The sequence below is a fragment of the Haemorhous mexicanus genome, chromosome 1 (assembly GCF_027477595.1).
Source record: "Haemorhous mexicanus isolate bHaeMex1 chromosome 1, bHaeMex1.pri, whole genome shotgun sequence".
NCBI classification, from domain to species: Eukaryota; Metazoa; Chordata; class Aves; order Passeriformes; family Fringillidae; genus Haemorhous; species Haemorhous mexicanus.
Genome location: NC_082341.1, coordinates 1,332,305 through 1,344,613, shown reverse-complemented (window position 1 = coordinate 1,344,613; position 12,309 = coordinate 1,332,305). Strand labels below are relative to the sequence as shown.

Sequence of the window (12,309 nt, the reverse complement as noted above, 5' to 3'; positions counted from 1 at the left end):
AAATCTGCTCCTACTTTTCTCTCTGGGATTCTGGGATTCTGACTTGGCTCAGGTTGGGGAGCGAAGTCAAGGAGCGAAATGAGGGATGCATTTTGGGACAGCCCCTTCCCAAAATGTTCTGGGATTGGCCTTCCTGCCTTCCAGAGGGAAATCTTGCAGCAATGGCATCCAGGAGTGTTTTTGTTTGTTCCCGTCTTGGAATGACTTCAGCTTCCACGCCCTGAGATTCCAACCTTCAACCGGAAAGGATTGATCCAAGAGATGTCTCGGTGGACAAGAGCCAGTGGGATCCTGGAGGGATCCCATGCTTCCCTCCAGGTCTCATTTCTTCAGGAATGTCATCCGAGAGAGTTTTCATTTGTTCCCATTTTGGAATGACTGCAACTTCCATGTGCTTCAAGGGGGAAGGAGAGATCCAAGAGATGTCCTGGTGGACAAGAGCCAATGGGATCCTGGAGGGATCCCGTGCTTCCCTTCAGGGCTCATTTCTCCAGCACTGAAGTGGTCGGTGATGTCCTCAAATCATGAGGAACTCCAGTGCCATTCCCACCTTCCATGTCCATATCCATGAGAGACACAGCTCTGGATTCAGAAGCGGCAAATCCCTGACGGACAATCAGGATCATCCCTTCAGCACTGCCTGGATGACGGATACACACCCAAAACACTCTGGGATGTGGGATATGTGTGAGATTTCCTTGTTTTCTTAACAGTTTATGAATTCCTTTGGACTTCCATCATCCATGAATCCTACTATTTCTTCCAAGAAAAGAAACGTTTGACTTTTCCAGCTCCACATCCTGACTTCCATGGATCAATTCAAACAGCACAGTGGAACCCTCAAACTTAGTTTCACCAAAATTCCAAGAGGTTTTAAATGAGCTTTTCCAACTGGATCCTTTGGAATTATCTGTGCTTCGGAATATTGTTACCAGTGTCTCAGGAGGGACTGGTTTATCATTAACAGGCCAAGCTTCCCCAGTTTTCTGCTTTCTTCTTGGAATTCAGCCTGGATCTCCTTGGAGAAATGACCGGGAGAAAAGGAAAACAAAGGGAGAAGCCAAGTTGTTGATACTGTGAATGTTTTTATAAGTTCGGGAAAAAAAGTTGTTTGGAGCAGCTCTTTGGGCAAACAAACAGAAAGGAATGGCTTGTTTGGATTCCAGCACAATGGGAAATATGGGATTTTCCCTTCCTATTTTATCAGAGGTTCATGGAATGATTTGGGTTTGGGAGGGGCTCTAAAGATTATCCCGTTCCACCCCCTGCCTTAGGCAGGGACAACTCCCTCTATCCCAGGGCAATCCAACCCCTGTCCGGCCTGGCCTTGGACACTTCCAGCGATCCAGGAGCATCCACAAATTCTCTGGAAAGGCTGTTCCAGTGTTCCAGTATCATTATATAAAAAAATATTTAAAATTAAAATGTTTTATAATAAAAATATTTTTAAATTCATTATTAAAATTATATATTTCTATAATTGTCATTATAAAAATTTCTTCCTTGTAATTAGTGGGAATGAACCCTCCTGTGGTTTTAACCCATCCCCCCTGTGCTCCCAGGAGGTCTCCTTAGATGGGAGGTCTGGAGGGATTTGGGATAGGAGAGGAGGAGGGTGAGGCTCTTCTCCAGGACACAGAGGGGACAAACAGCTTTTGGCTTTGTTGAACCCCAGGAATGTGGATCCAACAATCCCAAAGTGCAGCCACTCCTCCTATTTCCATTCGAAAAAGGTTTTCCAAGAGTTTCAGTCAATGCAGGAGCTCCTCAAATCATTCCAGGAACTCCTGGATCTCCAGAGGCACCTGGCTTGACCTGTGGATGTTCCTCACCAGGCTCCCCTCCCTGCAATCCCTCTTTCCCACCAAAATCCTCCCTCCTTCCCCTGTGGCTCCCAGGATTTTCAGGGAACAGCTGTATTATCCTGAATTTTAGAGCAGTGTGCAGGTGGCAGCTCCCAAATATCCACCCGCCCTTCCCTTAACTCGTCATCCATCCCTGGGGAATTCCAGGAAGGAAACCATCACTGAGATGTTTTATCCCCCATCCAAATTTTTCTGGAATGGCTTTTCCAAGCAAGGAATGGGGCAAGAGGCCAGAGATGATGGAGAGGAGGGAGAAGAGATTTCCCTGGGGGGGTTCAGGTCTTGGTAACAGCGACGGATCCTTCTGATGGGAAGCTCAGACACTTCCCGAATTTTGAGTCCCACTGGATTCTTATCAGGACTTAATACTCAGGATGACTCAGGGTAATCCTTTGATGACTCAGGATTAAATCATTTAAGGAATTATTTCCATGCAGAGGTCAAAGTTTTAAATGCAACAATAATTTTTTTTAACTATTTCTAGGGCAGCTCTTGGCTCCCCAAGTTGTCCCTCCATAAAGCAGCAGTCCAGAGGTGTCCCACTACCATTCCCTTCAGCTTTTGGGGAGGATTTGGGGAGCTCAAAGTACCCAAAATCAATAGTTGTATGGATTGTTATCAGTTTTCCATGTTTCCAGGACAAGGAGGATGCACCCACCACAAAATTTACTTCCTTCTTTTCTGGCCACACATTTCAGGGGGATGCGAAATAAAACCTTTTAAAAGTGAAATTGCCCTTTGCAATTTGTGAAGATTTTGGAAAAGTGGGAGATTTTCCCTCTCCTTTCAGAGCACTTTTGGAGGACTGTTTTTCTCTCGGAGTTGTTTCTCCACTGTGTTTCTTTTAATGTTTACTCAAATTGATTTATTTTGTCATAAGAACTGATTTTATTTTAGGCAAGAGCACTTTGAGGGCTCCATTAAATCTTTATTTACTTTCTTGTCTGCAGAGAAGATGTCAAGGACATCAACATTTTGTCTTGAGCCAAATTTTGTGGGGCCTTGTGTTGTTTTTTGTTTTTTTCCTTTGTCTTTTATACCTTCCAGAGAACTGGGAAATAAATAAACTCTTTTTTCCCAGTGTAAATTTTCCTGCAAATAATGAGCCAGAGGGAAGGATTTTCCCAGTTTTCATGAATAGGAAATGTATTTTTTCTTCTCCTAAGACACAGACAAAATGCAATAAATTATTTCCCTCTCTTTTTTATCATGTGGATGTTGAGGAATTTTTGCTCCAGACCCACACTCCCAGTTGTTGCTTCAGAAGAAAGGCTGCCATTTGTCTGGTCCTTTTCATCCACGCTGAATTAGAGATAAGAAATCAGCTGCTAAACAAGGAGATTTTCAGTGTTTTTCACATCCTAAAAACCACCAAACTGAACTAATCCGTGTTGGCTCTGAGCCTGGACCTGCCAAAGGGCTTCGAAGCAATCCTGGTTTTCCTTTAATCTTGGGGAATCACGTTGGTGAGGAAGGATGAATTCCTTGGTGATGGGAAGCTTTGATATCCATGGAACACGCTGAGATCTTGGCCCTGTTTGGATTTCCACAAGTTTGGAAATTTTTTTTGAGTTCCACAAGGAGTTTTTGGCGGATAAGAGCAGGTGGTTGTCACCGTCATATTTTCTGAAAAATCCCTTTGCCCAGGACTTTGCTCCTGGGAAGCTGAGAAACCTCAGAGAAAAATGAAAACAATAATTATCTGATTTGCTTCTCCTGTGTTTTGCTGCTTTGGAATGTGCTTGGAGATTGTTCACCCACAGGTGGTTGTTTCATTGGGTTCATGTGAATTGTTTTTATTTAATGACCAATCACGGTCAGGCTGTGTTGGGACTCTGGAAGGAGTCAGGAGTTTTCATTATTATCTTTTTAGCCTTCTGTCTGTATCCTTTCTCTATTCGTTAGTATAGTTTAGTATAGCATTCTTTAATATCATATGGATCATAAAATAATTAATTATTCTTCTGAGACACGGAGTCAGGTTCATCATTCCTCCCTTCGACGAGGGTCTCAGAAAATACCCCAGGTGGTTCCTGTTCCTTTTGCTTCCCAGGTACCTCCTGTGTCCAGCACTCGATAACCTCGTGGCTGAGGGCAGACACAGCTCTGGGAGCAGATTTGGGGCAGATCTGCCACTTGGAGTGTTTCATTCTCAGTATTGCAGCTGGAATTCCACGGGTGGGTGCAGTCACCCAGCCCAAAGCAGAGGAGTTCCCTGAGGACAGGAGCTGGGAGTGAGCGATGCCTTGGGGGGTCGTGGAGCCCTTCAGAGGGACCTGGAAAGGTTGGGGAGATGGACAGGGAGGAAACTTCTGGAATTCAGCAAGGGCAAGAGCAGGTCCTGAACCTGGGAAGGTCATCCCATTCCACCCCTGCCGTGGCAGGGACACCTCACTGTCCCAGGCTGCTGCAACCAGGCCTTGGACACTTCCAGGGATCGAGGGGCAGCCACAGCTTCTCTGGGAATTCCATCCCAGCTCCTCCCCACCCTTCCAGCCAGGAATTCCTTCCCAATATCCCATCTAAATCTACTTCTTTCAGTTTACAGCCATTCCCTGTGTCCTGTCCCTCCATGCCTTGTCCCCAGTCCCTCTCCAGCTCTCCTGGAGCCCTTTGAGGCCCTGGCAGGGCTCTGAGCTCTCCCTGGAGCCTTCTCCTCTCCAGGGGAACATTCCCAGCTCTCCCAGCCTGGCTCCAAAGCAGAAGGGTTCCAGCCCTGGGAGAAACTTCTCTGGAGTTGCCTCCTCTGGATTTGCTCCAGCAGTGCCACGTCATTCCAATCCTGGCGATCCCAGAGCTGGACACAGTTTGTCCTTGTGGAACAAAACTTGGAATAATTCACACAACATTCTAGAGCCACAAACTAAGAAGGAACTGGCAACATTCCTAGCACAGGTTTCCCAAGGGAATGCCAGCGCTGGTTCTTCACGGAGAGCCCCCCGAGCAGGGGGCACCGGTGTCACCTCGGCAGGTGCAGTGACTCCTCTTTGTCCCCGTTCTCTCCCACAGATGGCTTCTGCCTTCCGGAGTGGGACGGCATCGTGTGCTGGCCCGAGGGCGTGCCCGGCAAGGTGGTGGCCATGCCCTGCCCCGAGTACATCTACGACTTCAACCACAAAGGTGGGTGTGCAGCCCGGCGCCGGCACAGGAAATTCCAAATTCCCCTCCTCATCCCTTTCTTCTCACGTGGTTCCTCCCTTCCATGCAGGGGTAAAGGCAGGGAAGAGGATGGATGGATGGATGGATGGATGGATGGATGGATGGATGGATGGGTGGGTGGGTGGGTGGGTGGATGGATGGATGGATGGATGGATGGATGGATGGATGGATGGATGGATGGATGGATGGAGAAGGAAGGAAGGAAGGAAGGAAGGAAGGAAGGAAGGAAGGAAGGAAGGAAGGAAGGAAGGAAGGAAGGAAGGAAGGAAGGAAGGAAGGAAGGAAGGAAGGAAGGAAGGAAAGGAAGGAAGGAGCCATTGTTTATTGCTAAACATTGGTAAAGATAAATTATTGGAAGAAAATCTCAGTTAGAACTGAAATAATGACAAATTTGCCACCTGCCCCTCACAGACTGTGACATTCTAAGCACCAATTACCTGCTCACAGCTCCCAGTCGTGAATCCTGGAGATTTCCAAACCTGGATTTGCTGGACCCCACAAACTCTGTCTAGCAATAGAACCCCAAAATATTCCTCCAACTTTTATTCTCCGCCTCGGGCTTTGTTAATACCAGCAGAGCTTGGGAGATGCACAAAGTACAATCCTGACAGCCAGGAAAGTCAAAATTCCCTGGATCATCCCTTTTTTCTCACACGTACCTTCCTTCCAAGCAGGAGTAGAGCCAGGGTAAAGGAAGGAAAGAAGAGGTCGTTGTTTATTGATAATGGAAGAAAAGCTCAGTCTGAGCTGAAATAATGACAAATTTCCCCCACTGATTGAAACATTCTCAGCTCCCAGTTGGAAATCCTGGCAATTTCCAAACCTGGATTTGTTTGTCCCCACGAATTCAGTGTAGCAATAGAACCCCAAAATATTATTCCAGCTTTTAATCTCCGCCTTGGCCTTTGTTAATCCTGTGTCCAGAATGCGGGAATTCCTCCTTATCTCCCTTTCCCTCAGGCTCCACGTTCTTGGGTCCCTGGTGGTGCCAGGAAGTCCGAGGGTGGTTTTAGAAGTGATCAGAGCACACTTGGCCCCTCAGTGAATGTTCCAAGCACCCAGGGAGCGAAAAAGGAGGGAATTCAGACTCTCTGCTCGGAGCAGAGCACTGCTGGGGCTTTCAGAAAGCAAGGAAGGATATTCCCAGGCATCCTGGTTTCCCAGTCTGTCCTGGCTATCCCATCATGGACTGAGAGCTGGGATTCACCCCTGGCTGGTAACCTCTCACTCTTCCTCTCAGAGGCCAGGAAGAACAAGGAGCCAGAGAATCATGGAATTATTTAGGAAAAGCCCTCCAAGATCAGTCCATCGATTCCCCAGCACTGCCAAGACCACCCCTGACCGTGTCCCCAAGTGCCACATCCACATGGATGTTAAATCCCTGCAGGGATGGGGATTCCACCACTGCCCTGGGCAGCTGGGCCAGGGTTGGACAGCCCTTTCCAGGAAGGAATATTCCCAATATCCAACCTAGACCTGCCTTAGTGCAATCCTTCCTTCTTTTTTCTCAATATTCCAACATGATTTTGATTTCTTACTTCACTGGATAAGTCAGGGAGTGTGGGAGCGCAGTGGAGACCCTTGGGTGATGGAATCAGAGAATCCCGGAATGGTTTGGGTTGGAAGGGACCTTCAAGCCCATCCCAATCCACCCCTGCCATGGACAGGGACACCTCCCACTGTCCCAGGCTGCTCCAAGCCCTGTCCAGCCTGGCCTTGGGCACTGCCAGGGATCCAGGAGCAGTCACAGCTGCTCTGGGAATTCCATCCCAGCCCCTCCCCACCCTCTCAGCCAGGAATTCCTTCCCAGTCTCCCATCCATCCCTGCCCTCTGGCAGTGGGAGCCATTCCCTGTGTCCTGTTCCTCCAGCCTATGTTAAAATCCCTTTCCATCTTTCCTTAGGCTCCCTACTCTCCCTCTGTAGTCCCAGGATCTGTGGGATTAATCCCTTTATTCTGTGAGGGGATTTTAACACACACCTGATGCCACAATTCCCACATGGACATCTGAACACGGATATTCTCCTCTGCCAGCCAAACTCAAGGATCAAACCTCACATTCCCTTCATTCTGCATCCCCGCAAGGAGGGCAGGGGTGACAAAATACCCCTTGACACGACCTGAACTTGCAAACAAGGAGCAAAATAGTACAAATCACCTTTTTTTTTTTTTTTCCCATAGGTAGAGATGCAAGGAATTCTGAGGGTAATTCTGGGCTTTGTGGTTTTCCAAGTCTTCTCTCCTCGATTTGCAGACACAACATCTGAACTTCACTAAGGGCAACTTACAGGCCCTGTGGTGTTTCTCAGCTAAAAAAATTGATAAATTGACAGGGAGATGGAAGTCAGCTTCTGCAGCTGAGCTTCCAAGCAGGCAGGAGGCCCCAGCATGGCTGGGCTTGTGAAAAACACCTTCACTCTCCTGTGAAAACTCAAAATGTTTCATAAAGGACAATGGGAGACAAGGAGCACAGAGCAAAGGTTGTTATGGCTGGGGGCACCTTGGCACTCAGCCAGGAGAACACATCGTCAGGGATACCCCTTAATTACCTGTTAATTACATCAGCCCTCTGCATATTCACAGACCCTCAGGCACAGTGAACTTCCCCCAAACTCCTTTACACGTCCCAAGAACTGTTTAGCAGCGGCTTCTCCTTGGTTCCACCTCTTTGGAGCACGCCCATGCCTTGGCTGTGGTTTTGGTCCTTTTTTATCGTCACCTCCAGTTTGGGGGTCTGGCCCACGCTGCCTTCAGAGGGCGAGTGCTGATGGCTGGCAGATGTGTCCAGCTGTGCTCACCCCGTGTGCACTGGGTGTTACCCCATCCCAGCAGGCATTTTAACACAAGAACACTTGTTTTAACATTTAAAACATTTTAACATCCCAGCAGGCATTTTAACACAAGTTTACTTATCTGCCATTTCACTGAGCTTAATGAACAGCAGAAATAAAAACTGTATCTTTATAACAAAGTTCCTTTAACACCACACATGTAAAACCCATGTCAATATTTGTGAAAAGCCAATATTATAATGTGTATCTATAACACATACTGGTATCAGCTATTTCACTGAGCTTAATTAACAGCAGAAATAAAAACTATGTATTTATAACAAATTTCCTTTAACACCACACATGTAAAACCCATTTTAATATTTGCAAAAAGCAATATTATAATGTGTATCTATAACAAGTTCCACCTGGGGATGAATTTCCTGCCGTTTTCCCACTCATTCCAAATCTCCTCTCCCTTGGCAGGGATGAGTTTGGGATGAATTTCCTGTCATTTTCCTGCTGATTCCGTGTCTACTCTCTCTTGGCAGGGATGAATTTGGGGTGAATTTCCTGCAGTTTTCCCACTCATTCCATGTCTCCTCTCTGGGCAGGGATGAATTTGGGATGAATTTCCTGCCATTTTCCCACTCATTCCGTGTCTTCCCTCTCTTGGCAGGGATGAGTTTGGGATGAATTTCCTGCCATTTTCCTGCTGATTCCGTGTCTCCTCTCTCTCTGGGCAGGGATGAATTTGAGATGAATTTCCTGCCATTTTCTTGTTCATTCTGTGTCTCCTCTCTCTCGGCAGGGATGAATTTCCTACCATTTTCCCATTCATTCCATGTCTCCTCTTTCTTGGCTGGGATGAATTTGGGATGAATTTGGCGTGAATTTCCTGCCATTTTCCCGCTCATTCCGTGTCTTCCCTCTCTTGGCAGGGATGAGTTTGGGATGAATTTCCTGTCATTTTCCTTCTCATTCCGTGTCTCCTCTCTCTAGGCAGGGATGAATTTGGGATGAATTTGGGATGAATTTGGGATGAATTTCCTGCCATTTCCCGCTCATTCTGTGTCTCCTCTCTCTGTCAGCAGGGATGAATTTGGGATGAACTTGGGATGAATTTGGGATGAATTTGGGATGAATTTCTGCCATTTTCCCACTCATTCCATGTTTCCTCTCTCTGTCAGCAGGGATGAATTTGGGATGAACTTGGGATGAATTTGGGATGAATTTCTGCCATTTTCCCACTCATTCCGTGTCTCCTCTCTCTGTCAGCAGGGATGAATTTGGGATGAACTTGGGATGAATTTGGGATGAATTTCTGCCATTTTCCCACTCATTCCGTGTCTCCTCTCTCTGTCAGCAGGGATGAATTTGGGATGAACTTGGGATGAATTTGGGATGAATTTGGGATTAATTTCCGGCCATTTTCCCACTCATTCCGTGTCTCCTCTCTCTGGGCAGGCCACGCTTACCGCCGGTGTGACCTGAACGGGAGCTGGGAGCTGGTCCCGGGCAACAACCGCACCTGGGCCAACTACAGCGAGTGCGCCAAGTTCCTCACCAACGAGACGAGGGAAAGGGTAGGCATTCCCATTCCTGCACACAGCAGGAATTCCTGGCCTCATGCCGGGCTAACCCGCGGACCTCTGCCTCATTTAAAACCCCGGATGAGCTCCAGCTCATCTTCCTCCTCTTGGAAAACCGTCCCGAGCTTGCCAAAGCCACATCGTGCTTTGATGGGCAATGATTTGATTGGAAAATTGTCCTCAAAGGCAGAAAAGTTTCCTGCAGCTGCCATGATCCCATTCCTGAAGGGATCTTGGGGAAAATTGGAGCGGTCTCGGGGATGCTCAGAAGTGGTTGGAGGTTGTTCCATGGCATTGAGATCCCTCTGCCACAGCAGGAAATCCTTTTGCTGCCAGGTTGTTATCAAAAATTCCAGTGTTTATGTGGCTGCCTCTGGGAGGGGATGTCCAAACACATGTGGAATGAAACCCAGAGCGACTGGTTGGGAGAGCTGGGAGTGTCCAGCCTGGTGAGGAAAAGGCTCCAGGGACAGCTCAGAGCCCCTTCCAGGGCCTAAAGGGGCTCCAGGAGAGCTGGAGAGGGAATGTGGGATGGAGGGACAGGACACAGGGAATGGATTTCAGCTGAAGGAAGTAGATTTAGATGGGATATTGGGAAGGAATTCCTGGCTGGGGGGGTGGGGAGGCCCTGGCACAGGGTGCCCAGGGAAGCTGTGGCTGCCCCTGCATCCCTGAAAGTGTCCAAGGCCAGGTTGGAGCAGCCTGGGACAGTGGGAGGTGTCCCTGCCCATGTCAGGGAGTGGGAATGGGATGATCCTTAAAGTCCCTTCCCACCCAAATCTAACTGGTATTCCATGATCTTGAATTAATTCTGGTGTAGTCACAATTTGGAAACAGTGGCACCTGTCCAAAATTGGAAAAGGGTTTCAAATATGGAGAGGGTCTGGTGTGCTCCTGGAAAAAAAAAAAAATCCTTGAGCCATAAATTTACAAAAATTCAGATAATGATAATTTAGCAGCTGCCAGAAATTTCCTACCTCCCCATGAGCCAGCCTGGGGCTCTGTAATGCTGGAAAACTGGAAGGAATTCCGTGCTAAGGTGACAGCAAAGCTGTCCCTGGTGTCTCTTGGGAGGATGTGACCTCCTTGTCCCACAGAGAATGACGTTCCCACCCACACACACCTGTAATTCCCAAAGAATTTACCAGAACCCTCTGGTTTTCCAGTGGTTCTTGGCAGAGTCCCCTTGGACATGGGGCATGGCACAGGGACTGATCAGCTGCAGGGAGGATTATCCCAGACAGCTGGAGATAAGGATCTAACCACAGCTTCCTGGAGGATGATCCAGGGGCCCTGTGGGACAATGTTCTTAATTTCAAATTTAACCACAGAGTAGGGCTTTTTGGAGTTGCGGTTGTTTTTGTTTAGGTTCTGTTTTGTTTTGTTTTTTAGTTTGGTTTTTTTTTTGGTTGGTTGGTTTTTGTTTTGGTTTCGTTTTTTTTGGGGGGGGGGGTTGTCACTTTTTGTTGTTGTTGCGGCTTTTTTCTCCTTACGAGTGAAGCAACTCATGAATGAAGTGGTTTAGGAAAATAAGGAAAGGAGGGAGAGGAGGAAATGAGTTCTTTGAGCTGCTGAGTGTTTTCTCTCACGAGGACAAGGAGCCGAAGGTCGGTGCACTGAGTGCTGCTCCAGCCACTCCAGCAAAGGCCTGGATGACGTTCCCTTCCAGAAGCAGTTTGGTGGGATTTTCCCAGTTCATAGTGGAAAGAACTCTTTTAGCCCCAGAGTTTCCCAGGAAGGTCCTGGAGCAGGTGTTGGGGTCATGGAGCCCCTTGATCAATGCACAAACTTTTGACCTCCCTGAAATCATCTCCCCCACCTCGCTACCCTCAGCCACACCCTGGGGTGGGAATTGTCCGGCTGATTTCCAAGATTTCCCCCAGGGAAAGGACATCCTTCCTTTTTAACCTCCCACTGGCAGGACTTATCAGGGTGACTTGCTAAAGGAAGGGCACAAAGAACAACAGAGTTGCCCATTTCTATTTTTTTTTCACCACAATGAAGCAATGGAGACTTTCCACCTCTAGGGTGATTTAAAAGGTTGAAAGCAAAATCTCCTGTGGTGAGTTTGATGTGCCTGACTCTGTCTGTGCCCCCTGAGTGGTCACAGGGTGAGGAGTCTTTGCTTCTTTCTGCCAGGGTCAGGATTAAATGTGTGAGATGGAATTTCTTGTTGGACTCAGGTGTTTATCAGCTCTTATCTCTGTCACACTCTCACAAACCCTGAGCTCTGCAGCACTTCACTCTCACAAACTAAAAATGGAGCCCCATCTCTCTCTCCAAGGCCTTTGAAGGATCAACTGCCCAACTGAGAAATGACACCTCAATTATTTTCACTTTTAACCCAATAACCAACCACCCGTGGCTGCAATGGGGACTTTTTATCCAATGACACAAAACCACCCAAACCCGTGGAGAGGGAGGGGAAGGAGAAGGAGAAGGAGAAGGAGGAGAAGAAGAAGAAGAAGAAGAAGAAGGAGAAGGAGAAGGAGAAGAAGAAGAAGAAGAAGAAGAAGAAGAAGAAGAAGAAGAAGAAGAAGAAGAAGAAGAAGAAGAAGAAGAAGAAGAAGAAGGAGAAGGAGAAGGTGAAGAAGGACCAGCCTCCACCCCAAAACCTCCACCTTGCTTTATATCCATCACTGTATTCTAAACCCTCAAACTCTGAGTTTCCCACCCTGTGATATCACACACTTCTATCCCAACTCCACACCCACAATCCCAGTTCTGTCATTCCATTCTGGAAGCTTCTCCACGGCCTCAGGTCACTGCAGTGTTCTCTGGGGGTCAGTGCCTGGCAGCACAGAAATCTGAAACTCTCAGCAGCCAGGGCTCCAACAAGAGGGGGTCACAGCACAGGGCTGTTGCTCCCCAGCAGAGACATTTACAGGAGGTGTCACCTCGTTTTTATTCTCAGCCTCTTGG

The 12,309-nt window shown here is 47.7% G+C and overlaps 1 protein-coding gene across 1 annotated transcript in view; it reads left to right on the top strand.

Moving 5' to 3' along the window:
- PTH1R (parathyroid hormone 1 receptor) overlaps positions 1 to 12,309 on the top strand; it is a 100,778-nt gene that overhangs the window by 49,110 nt on the left and 39,359 nt on the right. The window contains exons 3-4 of the mRNA XM_059837969.1: positions 4,875 to 4,985; positions 9,263 to 9,381. Of these exons, the coding sequence (XP_059693952.1) occupies positions 4,875 to 4,985; positions 9,263 to 9,381 (230 nt within the window). The remainder of the gene's footprint in view (positions 1 to 4,874; positions 4,986 to 9,262; positions 9,382 to 12,309) is intronic.